Source organism: Haplochromis burtoni, unplaced genomic scaffold (genome assembly GCF_018398535.1).
Source record: "Haplochromis burtoni strain Fernald_Lab_line unplaced genomic scaffold, NCSU_Asbu1 Contig_139, whole genome shotgun sequence".
Taxonomy (NCBI): domain Eukaryota; kingdom Metazoa; phylum Chordata; class Actinopteri; order Cichliformes; family Cichlidae; genus Haplochromis; species Haplochromis burtoni.
The window spans coordinates 744,215-767,943 of record NW_024582500.1 but is presented as its reverse complement, the minus strand read 5'-3'; the positions used below and the strand labels follow the sequence as shown (position 1 = coordinate 767,943).

Below are 23,729 nucleotides of genomic sequence, written 5' to 3'. Positions count from 1 at the left end.
GTAACGCTTCTGACTCGCTAACAAAAGGAGAGAAAACATACCTCAGAGCCTGTTTCTGTAAATTTGCCTGGATCACAAGATAGACTGGGATAACTGTTACTCAGGTCAACTCAGGTCTGGGAAACACTTTTGTTGCTCTGCATTTTTATTACAGGAAAAATCTGCAATGCAGCTTGAAGCTGGAAACACCCACACAGATTTAAAAGTAGCACCACCGGCTCGTATTTCGAATAATTGTGAATGATTAATGAATGTTTTTTTAATAGTTGTTTGCATTAAATTACTCAGTGCATATATGTAGTTGTAATAAGATCTCTTATTACAAAAGTGCAGAGCCCCTAAAGTCCTGAAGGAGGATGCTTTTCATCTGGTGTGAACCTAATTATCTTGCCTGCACAGTCAGTGAAGCTAAAGCCTGATAAGCTGAGTTCTTTGCATTTTTTTGGTGACTGAGTGCAATTAAATCGGTTAATTAGTCAATTATCTGTTGTACACAGGACAGCTAAATATTATTTTCCAAGGCGTCCAACGACTTCAGACACATAACAAGTTTTAGTTTGAACTCAGGATGTTATGCAGTGAAGTTCATCTTTGTCTTAAATCCTTTGCACAAGATAACTTATATGTTATCTTATATGACGTATATACAGTGTGTTTAGATACCGGGCATAACATTATGACTGACAGGTGACATGAATAACTGATTATCTCTTCATCATAGCACCTGTTCATGGGGGCAATGTATTAGGGAGTGTTAGAAGCACAAACAATGGGCAACTGTAAGCATTTGAGCCAGTTTGACAAGGAGCCAAACTGTGATGGGTAGACGACCAGGTCTCAAAATCTGCAGCTTTTGTGGGGTGTTCCCAGTAAGAAATGGTCAGTATCTATCAAAAGTGGTCCAAGGAAGGAAAAGTTGTGAAAAACTGACAGGGTCATGGTCGGATCAAGCAGACGAGTTACTGTCGCTCAAATTGCTAAAAAAAAAAACCCTAACGGCGGTTCTGATAGAAGACAGTCCCTATCATGGAAACGGTAATCGTTGATCTTTCAGGGGGATAATGGACCCTGCCGCAGAGCAAAGATGGTTCATGATGGTTTTAGGAACACAACAATGTGTGAGTAAGCTGTGAGGTGTGTGAAGTCTTTTGGCTCAGACGTCACACAGTTTGACTATTTTTGTTCACTCTTGACTCTGTATGACAACACCAAGAGATGATATCCCTAATATGGTCATCTCAGACACTCAGCCCGACCTGAGCACATTTACCCCCACCCACCTGCTGTTCAGACCTGTTTGCAAGTAGCAACCAATCAGAAGAAAGTTTGTTTAAATGACTTGTTTTAAACAGTGGATGAAATGAGGGGGCTGGACCAAAGTCCATCATAAAGCAAAAAAGGATTATTTCGAAGCAGAACTCATGCATAGCTACTCTAGTACAGTCTGAGATTGAAGAGATGGAGCTGGGAATAAGAAAGTGCTTTCTATCTAGTTAATTCAGTCTGTGATGGCACACTGCTGCCTTCACTTTTAAACAACTAACACATCACTGTTGTTGTGAATGCATACTTCCCAAAACTCCTACATGACACTGCTGTACAGTACCTGCAGGCCGGATGAGCAGATGACAGCCAGGTTTAATTCTGGGGCAGACGGGTAGTTGCAGACACAGGTGCATACACTCAAATAAAACACATAACACATGCTGTACATATGCTTGTCCATTGTCTTGTTTTGTTTTTTGTCTGTGTGTTGGCGAGTCTGTGTCCCTCAAGCTGATGGGGGACTATCATACACACCATCTGCTCAGCCACTCCTAATCTTCCATTTGTACTGTTAGAATTTCCAACTTGGCCTGAGGAAATGCTAAAGCTTTCCTTACACATACACCATCTACACGAGTGCTGCACATAAACTCCTTTTTCCTTTCAGAAAAGGGATCAAAATTCAGTAAACTGGCATTTCACACGAGTAAAACATCTGAAAAATACATTTTCTCCTACTCACAGAACTCTTTTTGGTCATTGTTTAAAGTAACGCAATCTCTATGCATTTGCCTTCCAAACGACTCCGAGCCCATCTGCCAGTTCTCCCAACTATGAAGCGCTTTGAATAGTCGATTTTCTGTTTGCCAGTGCGCTGCTCCCTTAGGTTACTGCAAATCACCATGCATGACGTATTGGAGCCTACGAGCAGGATAGCTGTCAGTCCACATCTCAGCTCAGCAGCCCTTCCACTTCCACAGAAATGCCAGTGCCACAGAAATCTGCCCCCCGGACATCAAATTAGAAGAAGAGTTTCTCATCGCAGTCTGCATCCAGAGTCTCCATCAATCCCGGCTTTCCACACATTTTATTGAGGACATTCTACATTCTTCCATTTCAGTGAAGAATGACATTTTCACATTGAAGGATTTCCACTCAGTCACACATGAAAGTTGCCACTCGGGCTGCCACAAACGATTATTTTGATAGTCGACTAGTCACCGATTATTTTTGCGATTAGTCGACTAATCAGATCATGCATCCATTGGACGTAAAACTTATTGCACCAGCATGCATCTGCTCTTATATAACTATCAGTAGCTTACAGCTTTAAGTGTTTAAGGTGCTAACTAAAAATAAAGACAAGTTGATGCTTTATTAAATTTTAATGAAATTTGCAGATTGTTTTGGTGAAGTTTAATAAACTCATTGCTATCTAAAATATAACAGGACACCGGAGTATATTCTCGATTCATCTCACACTTCTGATAATCAGCTGTCTGCTTGACGTTTATTCAGCTGTGTAAAAACTATAACTTTAATCTCAGCCAAACCGATTTACTCAGGAACAAATAAATTACTAAAAAAAAGCCAAACAATAACATTTTAAGTTATCTAAGTCACTTATATATGTTTAATCTGAGTAGCGAAAGACGGCGGTGGGTTTGAAGACGATTTGCCGGGAGTCCGGCGTTCTCACGGGCTCTAGTGAGCCTTGCCCCCGGCTAGCTATCGAGCTAGTGGGTGACAGACGTCTCCGAAAAAGTCGGAGCGCTTTTGAAAGTATTCTCGCCTGAAAATATGCTAAACGTTTATTTTGTGACCCAGAAAGAATAATAAGAGTAATATTAAGACTAACTAGCTGCCGCCATTGTTGGAAACTGAGCTGGGCTGCGCTATGAATTCTGGGACACAGCTTCTTCTTTGGGGTTTAACGGCACCTGGCATCCTTGTACATGCACTGCTGCCATCTTCTGTTTCAGTCTGTTATTACACTCTTAAATCCTACTACTTATTCCTGCGTCTTTTGTGATCTTACAAAGCTTCAAACGACTCGTCGACTATTAAATCAGTCGTCGACGATTTTGATAGTCGACGTAATCGTGACTAGTCGACTAATCGTGGCAGCCCTAGTTGCCACAAAGTTAGTAAGGCTGCTCTCAAACATATCACCCTCTCATTCAGATACGATCACTGTAGTTTCAGCAGTGGAGGTCTTTTATATACAGTCTGTGGCTCTTACAATATACGTGTGACATTAAAGTTTATGTTGGGTCAGTATGCCCGTCTCACATTTGTCTTCTCCTCTTTCTCAGTGGATGAAGGAGATGTGGCGCTCTGACGGCTGCTACGCCAACTACGGCGTGGATGGATCCACCTGCTCCTTCTTCATCTACCTCAGCGAGGTAAATCCTTCTTTTTTGTGTTAATAAATGTAGATAAAAAAGACTGATTGTATTACATCGTCATGATTACTTTTCATGTGGTACAAAATCAACACGGCAAAAGCAGCACTGGTGTACGAGCGCCTGACCAGCATCTTAACAAGCTGGTTACTGTTTACCATTTATATACAGGCTTTGTGTTTATTGATGGCAGATACACCATTGGACCTCAGATACGCCACTGTTCTCTGTATGCTGCTAAGTGTCCGTCTCTGTGTGTCTGCATGTTTTCTCATTAGTTGGCTTTTATATATAACTGTCTCCTTTACTGGTTTCTTTTAATCTGCCTACCTTCAGATGTAAAAAGCAGAAATGAGTAGAAATCACCTTCATCCTCATATTATTTTATAAATGTTTGTCCACCGAGCAGAACAGTTTTAAATAAATACGCTGCTAAACATGGTGTAATTGTTTTAACTGGTTTCTTGTGTTAATTTTGGTTAGTTTTAAAGTTGAAGTAGATGCATATGAGCTGCATACTGTAATTGTTTCATTTCCTCATCGCCCAAGAGATTGTGACCTGGGTAAATAAAAAGAGTTTTCCTTTAAATGCAGTGCTTTTCTACCAACTATATAAAATGATAAATTAGTTACTCATTTTCCTGTCTTTAAAAAATACGTGAACCTATTTCCAGCCTTCTGTTTTTATTATTGGACTGTACCAGCATAGCTTGGCATGATTGACAGATCAAAATAATCCTTATTTAGTTTACATTGGCTCATGGCACAACCCCCCCAGTTCTTCCCATCTGAAACGGCACTAAAAATGATTTTTCAACCTCAGTAAACATGAAGCAATCATTTTTTTGTAAAATGTAACTGAAATATATAAAATCAAAGGCTTATTTGTTCAAGTACCTAATCATTAAGGAAAATGTGCTTGTTATAAACTGAATGTAAACCAATCAAGTAAGTTTTATTTTATATTGTGCTGGTATAACAAAATTAACTGAAATTAAAATAGAATTTATATTTGAAATGCTAGTTAAATTAGCATTCTGGGCAGATTTATTGTATTTATTTATTTATTTTATTTTATTTTATTTTGTGGGCGGGGCAAGCAACTGCAGAGCTACAGAGCTGAAAGTAAAGAAAGTTGCCTGAAACAGAGTCTCTAAAACACTCTGAGCGTTTGGCTCACTGGGGCTCCTTGTAGATGAGCCAGCTTCATTATTTACAGCCTGAAATGAAATATCTAATGTGGTTACTGACAAATAAAGCAAAACAAAAAATTTAGTTTTAATTTGTTTTCATTTGTTTCATGTTTGCTACATTCAGCATTTTTGTGCAACAAGTATTCCTCACTGTAGCAAGTGCTTGTGTCTTATTTGAATATTATAATATGTATTTATGGGTGGGCGATATAAACGATATACGATAGAAATGATATAAATTTGGCCAACGATAGAGATTTTGACTATACCGCTCTATCGCGATAGCGCATGTTGATGATGTCATCAAGCTGCACCTGTTTTGGTCAAAAGCATCGCAGCAGCTAAAACCATTATCATCTGCAAATTATGGCGGGCGACAGGCATAGCAAAGAGATGAAGCACTTTTGAAATATGGGGAAAGCCAAAAACTTCGCTTCCTCCACTTCTGTACCATTGATTCATTAATGTTGAATTCTCTCGCAGCTGTTCTATTCCCATGTCGTTGCACTATATTAATAACCAACCTCGTATTGTGGATGAATAATCTCAGTTGTTCTCCTGACTGAAGTTTGGCCCGTGTATAGCATCCTGCTATGCGACTGCATTTGTCTCTAACCACCAGAATCCCTCACGTTCACTTTTATCGAGTGGAAAAAAAGTTGGCGTTCGTCCTCCAGCTTCACTGTGCTAATGTTATGCTAACATAGCTGTGTCGCTAGCAATCACGTAGCACAACATTATATACCAGGTAGTCCAACTTCAGTAACCCTACAAACGTTTCCAGCATTTATGTTGGAAGTGGTAGCGGAGCTGTACGTTTGAAGTAGTTTCAAAAATCTCTAAGTCAGAACATGGTATGAAATATTTAGGTGTAAACTAGCGAGCTAACTCCCTGCTAACTTCTAACTCCGTTAAATTTAATAAATTCTGTTTTCATGGATGTTAAACTTAATTGTTACACCCGATAAAGCAGCAATGCTGATGATTTTATTAAAGATGAAAGAATTTAGACCGTTTTTAACTCTTAGTGTTCGTTTGACTTTGGGACCTGAAGCAGACGGCGTTTTGGACCCAGATTACTCCGCGAAGCTCCTCACTACGGCAGCCGCAATGCTCTGACAATCCATCAAGCAGTGCGGCTTACCAAAGTTGTACTAAAACATTTTTTAACAGATTTCTGCACGCAGAAATCGGTTTGAGGTCAGTAAGTAAAATCAGAATTCATACATAAGGCACACTCTCTATTTTTGAGAAAATTAAAGGATTTTAAGCGTGCCTTATAGTGTGGAAAATATGTTATACAGAAGAAAAGAATATATCGCGATATATATCATTACCGCACGTGCTTCAAATTATATCGCGATATGAATTTTAGGCCATATCGCCCAGCCCTATATGTATTATTACTATTATTGTATATATGTCTCAAAAAGTCATAAAAATCACAATGATGTAGAGGTCTCAAAGCTCATGTATCAAATAGGATTTGCTTGGCATTGCGTAAAATAAGGAAACGCTTAACAGGTTCCCTTAAAAGCAGAAGAACGTTGTGATGAAACATTCTTGTTTTTTGCATATATTCGAAAAATGAAGAGTCTTACATTCTTTTCAGAAACCTGCAGTTGCTTGATCTATTTTCCCGCTGCTTGCATGGTCTCTTTCTGCGGTATATTTTTGGTTTGTGCTTTGGGTTTGTTCTCTTTGGATTCAATAAGTACGATAAGAGCTGCAAAAAACCTCAGACAACCAGTAAAAAATGGATACTGCATACCCAGAGTGGCCTGACAACATTCCTGCAAACTGAGAGTGATCACAAAAGAATGAAGTGCTAAAAATAAGTAGAGGTAAAAGGGGGATTTCATTTTTCATGAGAGCAAATTAGTGTGTTGAGGAGGACGGTGAGGGAGAACGAGGAGATGATTCAGTGGGAAGCTGGGGAGTGGGGAGGGGGGTGATGTGGTAATGTGCGAGGCACTCCTTCAAGGGATGAGTTTGCAGCATATGAAAAGAGATTCAGAATGACTTCACTTCAGTCCCGGCAAATAGGGGGAAAAAGCCACGGTGGAGGGATTATTCATTATTGACGAGTTCCTTCAAGGGACACTTTCAGACCTTCAATTTTTTGTATGATTTATCTTTGCCCCAAACACGGACATGTACTCGTTTTGTAGCGACAGAGATAATCTTTTCCTTAATTCTAATTCCCCCCCCCAAAAAAACCCTAAAAAAACCCAGCTTTGCTTCACATAAAACTTCCGCTCTGATGTCTCATTTCAAAGATCTTCCGCAGATCACAGCAGCTGATTACGTTTGATCAGCGAGCCTTTCGTTTCTCTTGGACGAGTTTTCCTTAAATTTGTTTCATCAACTAATTCTAAAGTTGGAAATTGAGCTTCAACTAGAGAGCTCTTCCATGTTTGTTTTGTTTTGAGGCGTTATATTTTTGGGAAAAGTAGGATTTCAGATTCAGAGAGGTCAGCAGCCTCTTATGAATTTTGTATATGAGCTGAAAGCGGTCGACTGGTAAAGAAGGCAGAAAGCTGGCTTGGTCGGTATGGGAATAGAAGCGAGATGGGCATTAGTGGAATCCATTAGGTTTGAGAGAAACCTCGTCTTTCTATTCATGGAAGCAGGAAGCAAACAGAAATATTTGTCAGAATTTATAAAGACTCTCTGCTAAGCTAACATCCTTCACTCTTCACCTCTAGTGTTACAGTTCTTCTTAGCTAAGAGGGAAAAAAAATTCAAGCTCAGATCATACACCCTTTACCATGTATAATTCATACGTGTCAAGCGCTGCATTAACCTTGCAAAGGGGCAGCGCATCCTGATGGATGTCAGCGGGAGAAGGTCAGGGTTTAGCTAATGGTGGTGTGTTGCTGATTGACAGTAAACACTCGCAACTTGTACAGAGCCAAATTTTGCCAATACAAGCAAAATGCATAATTAAACTTCACTTCTCCATAAACATCTGTATGTACAAACGGATGAAGAGGAAGGAACTGCAGAAGCAATTGCTGAGAAAGAAGAAGTGATTTAAATCAGGCGTATGAACAGGATGGAATATGGAGACTGCAGTCAGAGTGGCAGTTGTTCAGCATCAGGCAAATCCTCAGCTGTGTGGCTGTGTCCCACCTTCACCTACCTACAGACCCGTGTGTTGCTCTAGCGTTAACAGTTGGGTACTTTTCCCTCGTCTATGGAGGGCAGAGACACAGCACGAAAACCAGTCCTCTTCCCCAAACAGCCACAGGGACAACTCCTTGATATGTTGATATATGTTGTGTTTGTATGAAAGTAAATTTACAAAGCTGGAGGAGTTAAAAAGTAGATTGAAGTGGGCCAAAACAACAAACAAATCAATGGTCCATAAGGGTCATATGGGACGCACACGCACCCAAAAAAACAGTCATCCAACAAGTTGTAAATCTACATGATTAAAACACAATTCTAAATTTTAGAATCTTTTCTCATAAACTTGTAAATCTGTTCTTGGAAAACAGGGATTTTCCTTTTTAAGTTTAAGATTTTTTTTCCTTATAAAGTCTTGTTTTTTGTTCTCACAAGTTTGGCCATTAGTCTTTTACATTTATGGGGTTTTTCTTGCTTTTTCCCCCCTTAATTCATTATTTTTATTAATATTTTTAAACCTTCAATGGCCCTCATATATTATCAAGTACCAAACCAAAAAACTAGAACATATCTCCCTAGCTAAAATAAACAGGAAGACATCATTAAAAGTAAACAGCGGCTCACGAACACAGCGTACAGCAAGATGTGGCTGTTTTGGATGAAGAAGACCAAATCCCTGCCCTGAGGTGTTAACATATATATGTCATCAAACAGGAGCCACTCATCTGCGAGCTAGAATTTACCACCCAGATCACACCAGCGTACCTGCATATGAAGCAGTTGTATCTGCTTCATATGTTCAGACAGTTTTTGGCGTAAACACAGAAGCCACACCCACCTGCTGTTTAACCTTTTGTTTATTGAATTTTTTTTCCCTGAAGAAGTTGAGCTTGAAGGCCAAAGCTTCTACCTCTAAAAATGGAGGAACAGTAGCACAATTGTCATGTCGAGAATGTAAAGCAGTAATGATGCCGGAAACGTACAGCCAATCCATTAAATGCTTTCTAAGTAAGAGGAGTATTTTAAATTGTCTTGAGTTGCTGTCTAATGCAAAGAGCTGAAGAAAAGTGTTATATAATCACATATATATGAACTTGAGAGGATTCCTGCAGTTGCTTCTTGGCATTTAGTAGGCCAAGTTTAGCAACAGTGAACAGCAGCAGGGTCCATTTACATCTCTAGTAAAGTGAAGAGTTGTGCTAATGTACTCAAAGTTTGTATATTGACATTTCTGTGTGTGTGTGTGTGTGTGTGTGTGTGTGTGTGTGTGTGTGTGTGTGTGTGTGTGTGTGTGTTACGGTTCCGGTGGATGTCTGATAAAAGGTTAAAAAAAACAAAGCTGTAAACTGAACAGGTGTTTTGGGCTTCTTCCGTAGGTGGAGAACTGGTGTCCTCGTCTGCCCTGGCGAGCCAAGACCCTGAATGAAGAAATGGACCAGAGAGGCCAGGTGAGAGAAAAACAGCACACATCTCCTGTTAACTGTAAACTGAAAACACAATGGACTGTTGAACTACTTCAGCTGCCCTTCGAGATGAACCTTTCAGAGGCTCTCACATCACGAGCTACTGCTCAGACAGGAGAGATAATAGTCTCCCCTCGCTACTAACCCCTCGTGTTGTTATAAAAATAGGCTTGTGTGAGAGTAACCAGTTGCAGTTGCTCACTATTAAAAAAAATCTACTTGGTCGGCCTATATCTATTAGGCACCGTTATGCCGGGGTTGTTCGGGTGTCGCATTACAACACAGATGCCATAGCTGTGGTCCATTTAACTGAATGGATTTCATGGATGCTTGTATGTGTGATGGCAAGTTTTATCATTAGGATTAATTTTCCTTACATGTTTAGACCTACTCCATTATGCTTCATTTATAGGATATTTCATTTTAAGAAATAAGGGGGTTTCTGTATGCAGGTAGAGCAGGTCATCGGTTAAACAGAACGTTGGCAGTTTGATCGCTGGCTGCTCCAGCATGGTTGCCGAAGTACTCTCAGGCAAGTTACTGAACCAATACTGATGATCTGTTCCTTTTAGCTGACCTCATTTTGTCAGATAGGCTCTATTGAAATGAATGGCTAGTAAAATTAAGCACACATGTGGTCAAATGTTTAAGTGTGATACATATGCAAAAAACAGGAAATCAGGAAGCAGGCAAATGCTTTTTTTCTCTTCAGCACTGTATATCAGTTGCTTAGCGTTAGCCGCAGAGCAGACAGTAATATACATTAAAATACTATGAACTGGTAGTCAGGTGAAAGCAAGTCTCATAACAATAAAAACTGTCCACCAATAGCTAACATTTTAAAATGTTTGCTTTTCAAGCTGCCTTTACAACCAATCAAAGTAAAATCGAGCCAGCGAATGAGCAAACGGGCTGAGCTGAACTGTAAACATACCTCGATAGCTTATGATAGCTTATGCTATCGAGGTATGTTTAGCCTCTAGAAGACGAAAGCCGGAGTGATGGAACCATGGGTCAAATCTGAAATAATGATCTTGCATCTGTGCCAATGCGGTAGCTCAGTCAAATCCCACTTACAGAGCTTGCTTGCTGGCTTGTACAAAGTCTACTGTATCTTCCCCCTCCCCCTGCCTTTTCCTCTGCTTTGGGTGAATCGATATTAAGCGCTCTTCATCCCCCTCTCTGGAAGCATCAACAGTACTGACCCATCAGTAGCGGGGACATGCCATTTGACAGGCTTTGGAGTTTTTAATTCAGGCACAGATTTTAATAGCTTCAGTCCGTGCAAGCGATTTCCTGTCGTGATGAGGAATGCTAATGCCTCGCTACAACCTTGTTTCAGCCACCTTAGCAGCTAGTAATGGCACTGTGGTTTCTCTTTAGCACTCTATCTTTCTCCCACTAGTGCCGCCTCACTCACAGCTTCACTTCTTTTCCTAAAAATTATATTCAGGTTTGTTTATATCGCACCTAATTATAACAACAGTCGCCTGAAGGCACTTTATACTGGAAGGGAAAGACCCTTCAGCGTTCTGGAGACAACCAGCATTTGGCGACAGTGGGAAGGAAAAACTGGCTTCTAGCAGGAAGAAACTTCCTGCAGATCCAGGCTCAGGGAGGGGCAGCCATCTGCTGTAACTGGTTGAGGGTTAAGAGGGAAAAGGGAAAGAAAGACGAGAGCGGAGGGAGATGTGACAAAGCACATTACTCTGCTCAGCGTCATATTCAGATGAGACGGGGTGATATTTGAATGTGTTTACACTATTTCCCTTTCCGTGGCCGTCTGTGACCTCAAGTTTATTTCCATCCTTCAGCTTGACTAGCAGTTAGTCAGCAGTCTCACAACAGAGGCAAGATTACTAACATGCAGATAGACGTTTCACAGCATGAGCCGCTTTGCTTCACAACCTTTTTATTAAACATTTAGTTGATGACGATGTCCCGTCTCTTGAACTCTGTGCCCCCAGAAAAAAAGTAGCAGTGATCCTTCTTTGTGCTTTTTATGTCTCTTCTGTGGGAATCATCAAACCCTGCACAGTTAAGCCTTCTTCCTCTTCTCCCTTTAGACATTTGTTTGTAACAGGGAGCACTTGGCGCTCCAAATGTTTCAGCACCTGATGTTCCCGTAACCATAACTACAGTATAGTGCTTTCTCAATTCACTATATGTACTTATAACTCACTGTATAAGATTTTTGTTTCTTTTTTAAAAAAAAATAATAGGACAAATAGGGCACATTAAAGCCCAGATTCACCAGTCATTCATCCACCCCCCTATTCCGCAGACCAGCTCCGCCTTTCTGTCTCCATCCGTTTAATCCATCTGCCGATCCAAGGAGATACAATGCGAGACTCAGTCACTTTGGATAAACCTTTTAATCGTAGCTACACAGTGCTGGGGTTGAGCTGGGGATCTTGTATTAGTGGAGCTCACTCCAAGAAAACAAGCCTTTGGCAACTTGGAAGGCAATATTGCAAATTCTGAATTACATTAGATAAAATTTTAAAGATTGCTTTGGGATTTTCTTGCAGCAGGAGAACCAAGCAGCCATGAAGAAACACAAGTGAAGCAGATAACAAAGTGAACATAATCACTGTCTTGATGAGAGATTTTAAAGAAGTTGATATTCATGTTTTCTGTGGACCAACACGCGCACGTTATCAGATTACAGTCGCTGTACTTGTGTCCATGTTTCCACACAGGCGGAGATCCGGACCAGTTTCGAAGAGCTTTACCGGATGATGTCACAACGGGAGGAGTTCCGCTGGATGATGCTGAGAATCAAACGCATGGCCGAGCCGTGGGTCAGCGCCATCCGCTCGCTGGCTGCAAAGCAGAACCTGGGCAAGCGGCGGAAGAAGAAGGTGGGCATGACAGAGGATGATGTAGTTTGCCGGAGCTTTTGTCCACTCAGGTTTTGTTTTCAGGGACGAAAAGAAGCTGTTTGTTTTTTGTGCTACAGTTGTTTTGTAAAGAGTAACTGCAGGCTCCGACATAAATGTGTCACTTCCTCTCTGCCAGGAAAGGCCCTCTAGACAGCGTTCAGAGTAATGGATGAAAAGCTTTTGTGAGCTCAGTGTCCTGTTTGTGTATTATATGTAGAAGATGGAGGCACAATACCAAAGTATGCAGTGAAACTCCCAAGTTTAGTCAGCTAAAAGGGAAGACTGGTGCTTTTCAGAAAAATATTCTAGCTGAATAAGTGAAATGCTAATATTTATCTACCTAAAAGTCAGCAGGATGCAGCTTTTTTTTTTAGCTTTCAACCAGCCAGTTGAAATGAATACACCACCTTTATGTATACCAATACCGATATACACCCAAACACACTTTGACACACTTGTAGACCGCCTCACTTCTGCTCAGAGAAGAGCTGATGCTGGGAAAGGACTGACACAGATATTCCATTGTGTCCCAAGCTAGAAGCTGCTCCCAGCTCTGAATAACTGCACACTTCCCTTGGCCCTTCTGAATAATTCACATCGTGCTCCCTTGATACCGTGGTGCTGAAGTGAGGCAGCGTCCCCTTCATGTGAAACTCAAGAGTACAAGAAACAAGAAATCTCACGATCTTACCCGGCCGTTGCTTTTTTCCACCCACTTTGTTGAATCTGTTCAGTCTCTAATGAAACAAAGAACAGTTTCTCGTGATAATTTCAGCTTCTGATTTGTTCAGGAATTCACGCTGTCAGCAGTGAAATATGTGTTGGTCACTTCAAACAAAGCCTTCTATTACTTTCAGCTCGCACTGTGGAACACTATGTTCCCGCTCGGCAGCTGAAAACCATCCTGTGTGTTCATGTTTTACTTAAGTTGTGTGCGTTTTCTCAGCATGTGACACTGCTCACCTGTCAGCATAGGAAAAACTAGAACTGCTTTTACAGCAAAACCTCTTATTATAATGAGCACTGTAAACATTTTGCACTCTTAATAATCTAACCAGTTATTTTAGATAGGAAACCAGTAACGTGTCTTTTATTTGTCCACTCTTCTTGTGGGCTACGATGGCTCAAAACAGTCAAAACAAGAAAGAAAGAAATGGCTCAGTCACTGCTGTCTAGGGCTGGGCCATATTATACCGTTCACGGTAATACCGGTATAATGTTAGGCAACGATAGGAAAATGAAATATCGCGATAGAATATGAGTAACACGCACATGCGCAGTGCCTTTGTTTTCATGCGCACATGGCCGATTGTTGGGTGAAACAGATGAACCAGAATTGGTTTGTAAAAATGGTGCAACTTCAGTGATGTGGAACTGGTTTGGTGTTTGTCCGTCAGATACACGACAAAGCACATTTTTTTGCAGAACATGCAAGCGGCCGTCGTTATTGTCGTATTTGTCGGACTAAGATGCTCTTAAATCTGGAAGTAATCTGGGTCCTAAACTCCGTATACTTCAGGTCAAACGAACACTGCAGCATCACTGAGAGTTAAAAACTTCTTTCATCTTTAATAAAACGATCAGCATTGCTGCTTTACCAGGTGTAACTATGAAGTTTAACTTCCAGGTATCCATGAAAACAAAATTTATTACATTTAACGGAGTTAGAAGTTAGCAGGAAGCTAGCGGAAGTTAGCTCGTTAGTTTCGCTAGTTACCTAAGCATGATATAGCATGTTCTGACTGAGAGATTTCTGAAAAAATTCAAACGTACAGCTCTGCTATCACTTCCAACATAAATGAAGACAGGAAACTAAACAGCAGTGACATTTGTAGCTGGTATATAATGATGTGCTATGTGATCGCTAGCGACACAGCTATGTTAGCATAACATAAACAGTGAAGCTGGAGGACGAACACTAACACTTTTCCACTTATAAAAGTTAACGTTAAGGTTCCTGATAGTTAGAGACAAATGCAATCGCATGGCAGGATGGTGTAAACGGACCAAACTTCAGTCAGGAGAACAACTGAGATAATCCATCCACAATATGAGGTTAGTCATTAATATATGCAACAACATGGGAATAGAGCAGCTGCGGAGAATTCAACATTAATGAATCAATGGTACAGAAGTGGAGGAAGCAAGAAGAATGAGTTTAATAAAGTTTGATTTATCTGACTGCTTTGTTTCGCTTAATGTGCCTTATAATCCCGTGCACCTTATGGTCCGAAAAATGCGTACTGCACACTGCAGTTTAATGTTGCAAAGCACCTCTTTTTAACTTCAGTGGATATTATACATGGTTATGCTCAGGATATGTCAGCCCATTTCTACTGGAAATGCCTTTTGGTTAAACTTTCAGCAAGGAATTTGCATTTGCACTGTTACATTTTTATAAAGCTTTAATGTACATAAAAACCAGCTTCTTGTTTAAGTGAAAATAAATGGAAGGTTGTCTTTTTGTGCTAGTAATGTTGTGGAGTTGTATTTTGTCTGGCATCAATTATATTGTCAGTTATATCGTTATCGCAAATTTTCAAATATATATCGTGATAAATATTTTTGGCCATATCGCCCTGCTCTACTGCTGTCTTTCATAAACTTTATGATCGCCCTTTTATTCCACATTCACAAACATTAAAAAGTATTCTCATCTTCTAAATGAAAAGCTGCGCTACATTAGTTCCTGCACTTACTTTTTATTTTCCTATTTTCTCCTCCGTCAGATCCTGGTCCATCTTGGTCTGCTGACCAAGGAGTCAGGCTTCAAGATTGCAGAAAATGCTTTCAGTGGGGGCCCACTGGGGGAGCTGGTCCAGTGGAGTGACCTCATAACCACATTGTACCTGCTGGGCCACAACATTCGCATCTCTGCTTCCCTCAATGAGCTCAAAGAGTAAGATCATTATTATTAAACTGTCTATTTAAGGTGGACTGATGTTAAGAACACTCGTGTGGAGGATGATCGTTCATAAATAATTGAGTAAAAGGCACCTATATGGGTATAATTCTCTGTATAGTCAAACCAACACCTTTAACATTAGTATTAATCTTATTTACAAAGTGTAAACTTATTTAAAACTCCTGTAGTGGCTCACATTATGAACTGTCAGCAGTCTGACTAAACAAAGTTGTTTGTCTTTTTCTATTATAATGATGATGATGATGATGATGATGATGATGATGATGATGATGATGATGATGATAAGACAAAATTTCCAAACCAAATCACAATCCTTAATCCTGAGTTTGACAGATTCCTTTCTCTGTTGTATACGTGCTTGGCTTTGATCAATGGCCTGCCTAGTAAAATTAAATGCAGTGGCTGCCTGCTGACTAGTTTGACATGTGGATCAATTTGCTGAATCAGAGTTGTTGTTTTTCTTTTTTCTACAGGATCATGCGAAAGGTTATGGGAAACAAATCCAGCTGCCCCACGCAGGGCGATAAAGTGGTAGAGCTTATATACATCGACATCGTGGGTCTGACCCAGTTTAAGAAGACTCTGGGGCCTTCCTGGGTCCACTACCAGTAAGTATATTTGTATTTTACATTTGAAGGCCATTAAACTTCATTTTCTACATCACCTTGTGTTGACTGTCAGGTTTCTACATGAACGTAAACACTGTGGGATTTGGATCTAGGATTTACATCCATATGGCTCGTTCCATCCTTGGCTACAAAGGCCGAAGTGCTTTGCACCACCATGTCGCAAACATGCTTTTTAATCCAGTAAAGCTGGGCCTTTTAGCCAACCTCAAGTGGACATTAGAGGAACTGCAGCAGTTTTGGGCACTTCCAAGTTAGAGGTTGCCTTTGGCGTACACCTAGGCAGATTGATAATCTTGGAGGTGCCAGAAGGAAGAAGATTATTTCCTTTTAAAATGTCTTGACTTGCTAAGCTCCAGAAGTTTAGAAGCTGCTAGCTTCCTAAGTAGTGTTTTCCAGTAATGCATTATAATTTGTAAAAAAAAAAAAAATCATTCCAGAGTATACATATGTGTTATATGTTGTGAATGGTAAGACTATTTCAAACACGACTAGAAATCTTGGAGAAAAACATGTATTACAGTAGAATATTTAGTTTACAAATTTAAAAGCTGCTAGCTTACTACCTTGCTAGCTTGTGTCCTTAAATAATATATTGTGATTTCTAAAAATCATTCATAAGTAGGGATGGGTATCGTCTAGGTTTTATCCGATAATGGTGCCAAACCGGTACTTTTGAAATGGTGCCGGTGCTTAAACAGTGCTCGAACCAGTGCTTAAAGAATGGAGAAGACAAACTTTGTCCAAAAACCTCTTATGTTTTTATTTTTAGCAGTCTCTTTTTTTCTGCAAAATGATAACCAAGTTAGCCTTTTCTGTTGATACAACATGAAGGGAGTATCTGCCATCAAACAAGAAGACAGCCGCATGTAACTACAACAGTGTTTGCTAGTTCACCTTACATGCATTAATGTAATAACGTGGTTAGCCTACTCAACGTAAATTACACACGAACAACATTAAGCTACTCGCCCAGAAAAGAACGGCTGCTGCTGCATATCATCCGTCATCATTTCTGCTACACCGACAGGGCTGGGGGCCAGGACTCTCCTCTTCGGGTTCTTGGGGGATGTTGCTAACTCGGGTCCAATAACAGGCAACCCACCCACAGTAGATGTGTGAGGTGTGAGGTCTTGCAGCAAGCTATCAAATACGGCGCATTTCTCGGCTTTTAAAAAAAACGCTATGCGTCAGCAGGTGTTTCTTCAGATTCGAGGTGTTACCTCCTTTGCACAGTATCACCTTAAAGCTCTTGTTGCAGGCTGCTGAGTTTGCATCTTTTGCTGTGAAGTACAGCCAGACTTTTGACCGCTTCGCCTTGGGCATTTTTAATCTGTAGCTCTGCTCTAAAAGAACGTACGTACCTGGGCCCGCCTACTATCCTTGGAAAGGTAAAATGATTGGCTAGAATCCAAAGTGTATGACTTCTCAAGAAAAAAAACACCGAAATAAAGCACCAGAATGTGCGCTGCTTTTCGGTCTGGTTACTACCGTTTATGTCAGAACAGGTGCAATTACGGCACCGAATATCGGCACCGATCCTTCATAAGTAGAGATGTCTGATGTATTACAGTTAAATATTTACTTTCAGAAGTTTAAAAGTTGCTAGCTTGCTAACTTATATTATGATTTCTAACAATCATCCCAAAGTAAGACATAAAACAGCATGCTTGTGTGTTGGCTCAGCGGGCTTAATATTAATGAGAAAATAAAATCGGTCACATTAAACAGCTAGATTTCATGTCATTTACTTTGTTATAGCTATCAGTTAAATATCATGTATAGCTATCGAGGGCTCTCATATCATTTCTCTTTCCTCATGTAAAAATCTGGACACCACTGCTGCCAACTGTGGCTGCCAGCAGCTTCCCTCACGTAGGCACATGTCGCTGGGTCGAGGTTTGTCTGGCACTCGTTGTGACAAAGAGTCTATTTTCTGCTCATACATTGCCACAATTTCCCAAAAGGCCCAAGGAGCGTCTGTTGTTCATGATGTTGTGACCAATTCTATTCTGTCTCCCCAACTGCTCCACTGAGGACTGTAGATTAGGCCTTCCCGGTTTGTTTTGAAAAGAGCCTCCTGTCAGCGCCGACTGACAGGAAAAAAGAAGGAACAATAACTCTGGGGCAGTAATAGCTCTGTCGGTTCCTCCTGCTTGTCACCAGGTTTTGTTTGTGTGAGACTGAACACTTTAACCTGCATCCGCTCACTTTATGCCCTGAGGAAATTGGCTTAGCCTCAGGTATAATGTAAGGTCCAGATGATGTTATTGGTGTTAATTCTCCCACCATTATTGAACAGTTATGTCAAAGCGCTTTGTGTCACTGTATACTTCATATGCACTTTTGTGAAAGAAGACCTGGAGTGCAGGCTGAAAAGTTATTTTCCACTAAGTGTAACCTTAGAGTCTGGGAAATAATATCTCTTCCTTTTAAGGCCTGAGAATCCCACAATCCCTTTTATTTTCTTTATATTCATGCAGGGAGGTACCCGATGTACAGAAGAAGCCAGATTTGTTTTTTTGTTTTTTTCATTTAAGACCCCAAATTCTTAAAAGCAATAAACTCTAATAATAACACATATTTTTTTGTGTGATGGGACAAAGCAAACAAGTCTGTCCAAGCTGTTTGTGATTGCTGTTTTGTTATTCCTGCCATCAGTCTTTATGTTTCATACTACTCTGTAATGAAAATACTCCAAGTTGTTATTTTCTTGGTAAAAACTAGAACAGTTGTTTGCCTATCGTTCAATTTAATTTAATACTTTCATCGCCTTGCTTAATCAGACACGCTTCCAGGGATCTAGTGGTTAACACGTTCGCTCCAGGTCACTGGTTTAGTTCCAGCTAGAGACATGGTTCCTCACTGGGGTTGTGTCACGAAGGGAGTCCAGCTTAAATCTCTGACAAATTAGACATGCAGAGCCACCTGCTGTAGTGAGCCCTGTGGCGAGGGAGCAGCCTGTTTATTCAAGCACAATATCTAATTCAATTTCATTTATAATGCAGCAAAACACAACAATAGTCGCTTCAAGGCACTTTATGTTGTAAGGTAAATACCTTTTCAATAATAAAGAAAAAACCGCAGCGATCAGACTACCTGCTGTTAGCAAGCAGCTGGCAACAGTGCGAAGGAAAAACTCCCGTTTAACAGGAAGAAACAGCAGTCATCTGCCACAACTGGTTGGGGTTGAGGTGAAAGACATGGGACAAAAGACTCAAGTCTTGATACAAGTATTTCCTGTTTCTTCCTTTGTTCAATTTATTTTGCCGTTTCTATTGTTTTGACAACTTTTTTTTTGTAGGCAAGTTTGTTTTTTTGTGACTCATGCTGTTGTTTACCTTCTCTACTGTGTCAGTGCAGAGGTATGACTTGCAAGTCCTTAAATAGAAACATGTAGGTAATAGACGTTGACATTTTTGGCGTGCCATTGTAGCATTGTTCACACACACCACGAATTCTTGACAGTGGCTATCTATGGAAACATCTAGTCTTTAAATCGAGACTTAACAGGTTTTTCACATTTACTTCAGTTAACATTTGAAATGTAGACCTTACTGAGTCAAACTAACTCAACTTTGTGTTGAGTGAGACAATAAAGGCTGAGTCTAACAAAATATACCTTACAAGAATTTACCAAGACTGGCTGCAGGTCATAATCTTATCTCAGGACCGGGTTGCTAATGTTATCTTAATCTGATAACACTGTGTAACATCGAGGGACACAATTATAGACTGGGCGACAGCGTTGCATTTTGGTTTTTCTATCCTAATATCATTTGTAATGTTGTGTGTACAGCTTCAACACAGGTAGCTAAATTAAACTAAAATCAAACTAGTTGTCTTTTTTCTTACTAGGTCAGTTTGTAGCTTGTTTAGCATGTCAGAAATGTTATAGCGATTACTTTATGGCCTAATATTTACTGGATACAGTGAACTAAAGGATGAACTGAGCCTATGTTATTATAAAAGAACATTAATGGTTCACAGCCAGTGGGACCCCAAAATAATAACAATTAGTTAAGAGTGTTACAATTTTCACGTTTTTATTAGACAAACCATTAACTCATATCTCTGTTTATCATTCAGCTCTTGTGTTTAGCTTCAGGCATGTGCAGACCTGTAACAGACCGTCAGATAGATCAGCTGAAGACCAAATGTTTCACTGACTGTGTTTGTTGGATGTGTTTGTGTCGCATCTGAGATAACCATGATATGAGAGAAAACTGACATTTACTATAGCGATCATCATAATTTATTTATTTGGCTGGTGTTTATGGGGAAATCGGACTCATACTGTAAAAAACAAAAACAATAATAGCCCAGCTTGAAATAAAGCAGCGAGTATCACCAAGTACATACTTCTTCAGCTAAACAGCCTCATCTCCTGCCACATTATGACGCCCACAACTCACGGGCCTCGCTACAGCCATATTTACACCGTTTTACAGCTCCAGCAGCACTACCCCATCTGTTAAGGGTATATCTACCAGGGACGGATGAGGGTTGTTTTCCTCTGGAGTGACTAGAGATAGCATGTGGGCATGTTGTTGTGCTGCTTTCATTTTAAAGTTTCCTCTTGGCGAATCTGTTTCAAACCTCCTCACTCTCCCAGGGTGTTTCACAGTTCACACAGCCAGCTGCACAGCGTCTGGGTGGGCGGAGAGGCAATCAGTGACTGAATCAAAGTCTGTGTGTGTGTGTGTGGTTGTGTGTCTTCCATATATGCACCTGGCTTCTTGTTATCATAGTTATTAATGCTGAGTTTTGTACCATGACCAAAAAGTGAAAGTCACTTAACTTTAGTTACCTCTGAGAAAATCCACCAGAACATAGCAGTCTAAAGAGGAAGGGGGGTTTAGTCAGAGGGGACAAGATTAGCAGCTTGATATTAATTTTTATGTTTTTCAATGATTTTTTTATGCCTAACTAATGAAAAATGAACCCAAATAATAGAGGTGGAAATACCCCATAATGCAATGTTACTATAATTTTTAACATTTTGCATTGTTGTTAGTATTGCGGTAACTGCGGTAACACCAGTTTGTTGCAGGGCTAACACAGATACCACTTGCACTCACGTTCACACCTATGGGCAATTTAGAAATACCAATTAACCTAACCCCAGTAACTCTGTGTCTTTGGACTGTGTGAGGAAGCTAGAGTACCCAAAGAGAACACACATGGACACGGGGAGAACCGTGCTGCCCTAATATAAAGTTAAGTTCTCAGTTAAGTTGTTTTTTTCCTGCAAAATTTTCTGACATACCAACACTGTCACTAAATGTGACATAAGTGTTCCTATAAGACGGAGTCAGTCTGCTTTCAATCTGCCGTTGAATTGCGATTAGATGCAACATGTTTCTGATAATATAACAATTAACTGTGATACATCATCAACAATCACATATCTGTTGCTGTCTGCATAGACAGAAATTCACATTTAACTCAGATTCACATGGCTATTACGATTACATCTGGACTGATAGTTACATGTTGGAATTATGTCTGCATTCATAAAAAAACGTCTCTGGAGCGATTGCAGAAAGGTTGTTTCCTTTCAGGCAACCTGTGAAATCGCAATTAAAAGTGGCGAAAGTGTGCAATGCTATCAAGCTCTGGGCAACCATGTAGTCACCACAAGTTACAATCAGTCATAGAATGTGAAAAAATTCAATACAGTCAGCATGTAGCCACCAGTTTTTTTTTTTAATGCTTTTGTTTTTGTTTGTTCATTTTTGTTGATACGAGGAAGCTGCTGTCCTATTTTTACTCGCGTGGTTGACCCGTTAGCTTTCTCTGAATTAGCAAGTAGCTTTGTCAAGCTGAGTGCGTCCAATATGTTTATGTTTAGCTCTAAAAAAATAAATAAATAAATGACATGGCATTTGCTGAAATGCCAACTCGGGCTTAAAAACCAATGAATAACATCACATTGGCCACATCCATCTTTTCTATACAGTCTGTATCATTGACTCGATTTAGCCTCTGGGACCAATGATCGCTGTTTTGGAAACTTCTGTGTAGCTACCCGATATTGAAATAATGTATACGTGATATCTAAACCAACACTTCTTCTTTCATGTACCAGGCATTGTTTATAATGAGAACACTGAAGCAAATACATTTAAAAGAAGGTAATAAAAGCAGTGAGCCCCCCTCTTTTGCTTTCCACACAGACTGTTTACTTGCATGCAGGTGTAGTCTGCTGAGTCGTGACTCACACTACAACTGGAAACCAGAAAGCTTCTAGGGCCAAAACTGTTTCTTTCCTACAGATTCTCCATATTTATATGCAGATATCTGTTTGTGGAGATTAACTCCGTGCTGTGCATTCGCTAAAGGTCAGGAAGTGCTTTACAATTCCCTCCCCTGGTTTTTGGTCTAATTAATCCCACACTGTGACCTTTAAGTCAGCCATGATGTTCCCTCACAGCCACACCTTCAGAACAAACCTCAGTATCATAGTCTGAGGATTTATATTTGTGATTTCATGTTCTTACATGGATGATATGTGTCTCAAGCGCTGACATGACAAAGACCGTTTTTAGCTTTTTAAAGCTCCAAATTTAACAAATTGGTAATTTTAATTGCGTGCACTGTGCTGTTAGTGTATTGTTCTCTGGAAGATCAAGGGTGGATTTATGTGATTGATATTGTTTAATGTTACACAACGTGTATGCATGCATACATCTGTGCATCTGACCGTCATTAAAACTTGTGTGTTTTTGTTTTGTTTTTCCACAGGTGCATGTTGCGGGTGCTGGATTCATTTGGGACTGAGCCAGAGTTCAACCACGCTCACTATGCCCAGTCCAAGGGCCACAAGACGCCCTGGGGGAAGTGGAACCTCAACCCGCAGCAGTTCAACACCATGTTTCGTAAGTCGGCAGATTTTAAGCACACCCGCTCTCTTTCCAAAGCCGACTGTTAACGGTCGCTGAGAGGACTAGAAAGCTGTAGCCATTTGATTGAATGCAGGATTTATGAAATAGTTAATGTAATGAAACCCATCATCTCTGAGCCAGCAGGATAATCCTGTGCATCCAAGAATGTTAGTGTTTGAGAATAACACTGGTCTTCTTTACACTAAGACATGAAAGATTTCATCACCTCTCCAAGTGACCCACACTGCTGTTTAAATAAAGTCAAGCTGCCGTACGAGGCCGCTTGCAACATAAATCAGTTTAACTGCTCAGCACTCCGGGCTGTCATCTGTGTCTACAGGTCAGTTAGATGTTGAAGTTTCTGTAAAAAGAAGAGGCATAAAACACGCTCTGAGCATCCAGGACAGTGCGAGTTAATGGAATCTCATCAAGCAGATTAGTAAGTAAGAGGTCAGGCACTCAGCTCTCCATTTTGCTGTGATTATGAATGTAGGACGTAGTGTGTGGATGCTATGGGTGTGTGTGTGTGTGGGCGCATCGCTCCTGCTGTGGGATCACTGTGTAACTGGAATCAGCTGCATTTGTTGAGACGGATGAGCGGCGGCAGCACAGCAGACGCGACAGCATTAGCTGGGCAGGAAAGGGAGCCAGCATCCCCGGAGTACTGACCTTTTCCCCATAGCTAAGAGAAAGTGAAATGTTACCCCTACAAATCCTCCGTTTGCGAGGTGAGGCCTGGAGCTATCCAGAATGCCACCGCACCTGAATAGCTCATTGTGCACTGAATAGGGTATGTCTTTCTCATAAAACACTGGAGCCTTTGCACAAAATCCAGTCGAGAGTCGCTGGGTTAGATGATATCGCTGGTGAAACAAGTGCACAGCAGTTGGGCTGAGTGTTAAAACCACAGAATGGCCTCGCTTCCAGACATGAGAGACAAGAACAA

At 40.5% G+C, this 23,729-nt stretch overlaps 1 protein-coding gene across 3 annotated transcripts in view; it reads left to right on the top strand.

Annotated features, from left to right (window-relative positions):
- The window catches only part of mgat5 (alpha-1,6-mannosylglycoprotein 6-beta-N-acetylglucosaminyltransferase), a 110,707-nt gene that overhangs the window by 46,625 nt on the left and 40,353 nt on the right, over positions 1 to 23,729 (top strand). For all 3 annotated transcript variants that reach the window (XR_006054804.1, XM_005933928.3, XM_042224486.1), the window contains exons 5-10: positions 3,582 to 3,671; positions 9,373 to 9,444; positions 12,162 to 12,323; positions 15,074 to 15,243; positions 15,744 to 15,878; positions 22,644 to 22,777. Coding sequence is in view for 2 of the 3 variants with exons in the window: in XM_005933928.3 (XP_005933990.1) it covers positions 3,582 to 3,671; positions 9,373 to 9,444; positions 12,162 to 12,323; positions 15,074 to 15,243; positions 15,744 to 15,878; positions 22,644 to 22,777 (763 nt within the window). In the remaining variant the exon portion in view is untranslated. The remainder of the gene's footprint in view (positions 1 to 3,581; positions 3,672 to 9,372; positions 9,445 to 12,161; positions 12,324 to 15,073; positions 15,244 to 15,743; positions 15,879 to 22,643; positions 22,778 to 23,729) is intronic.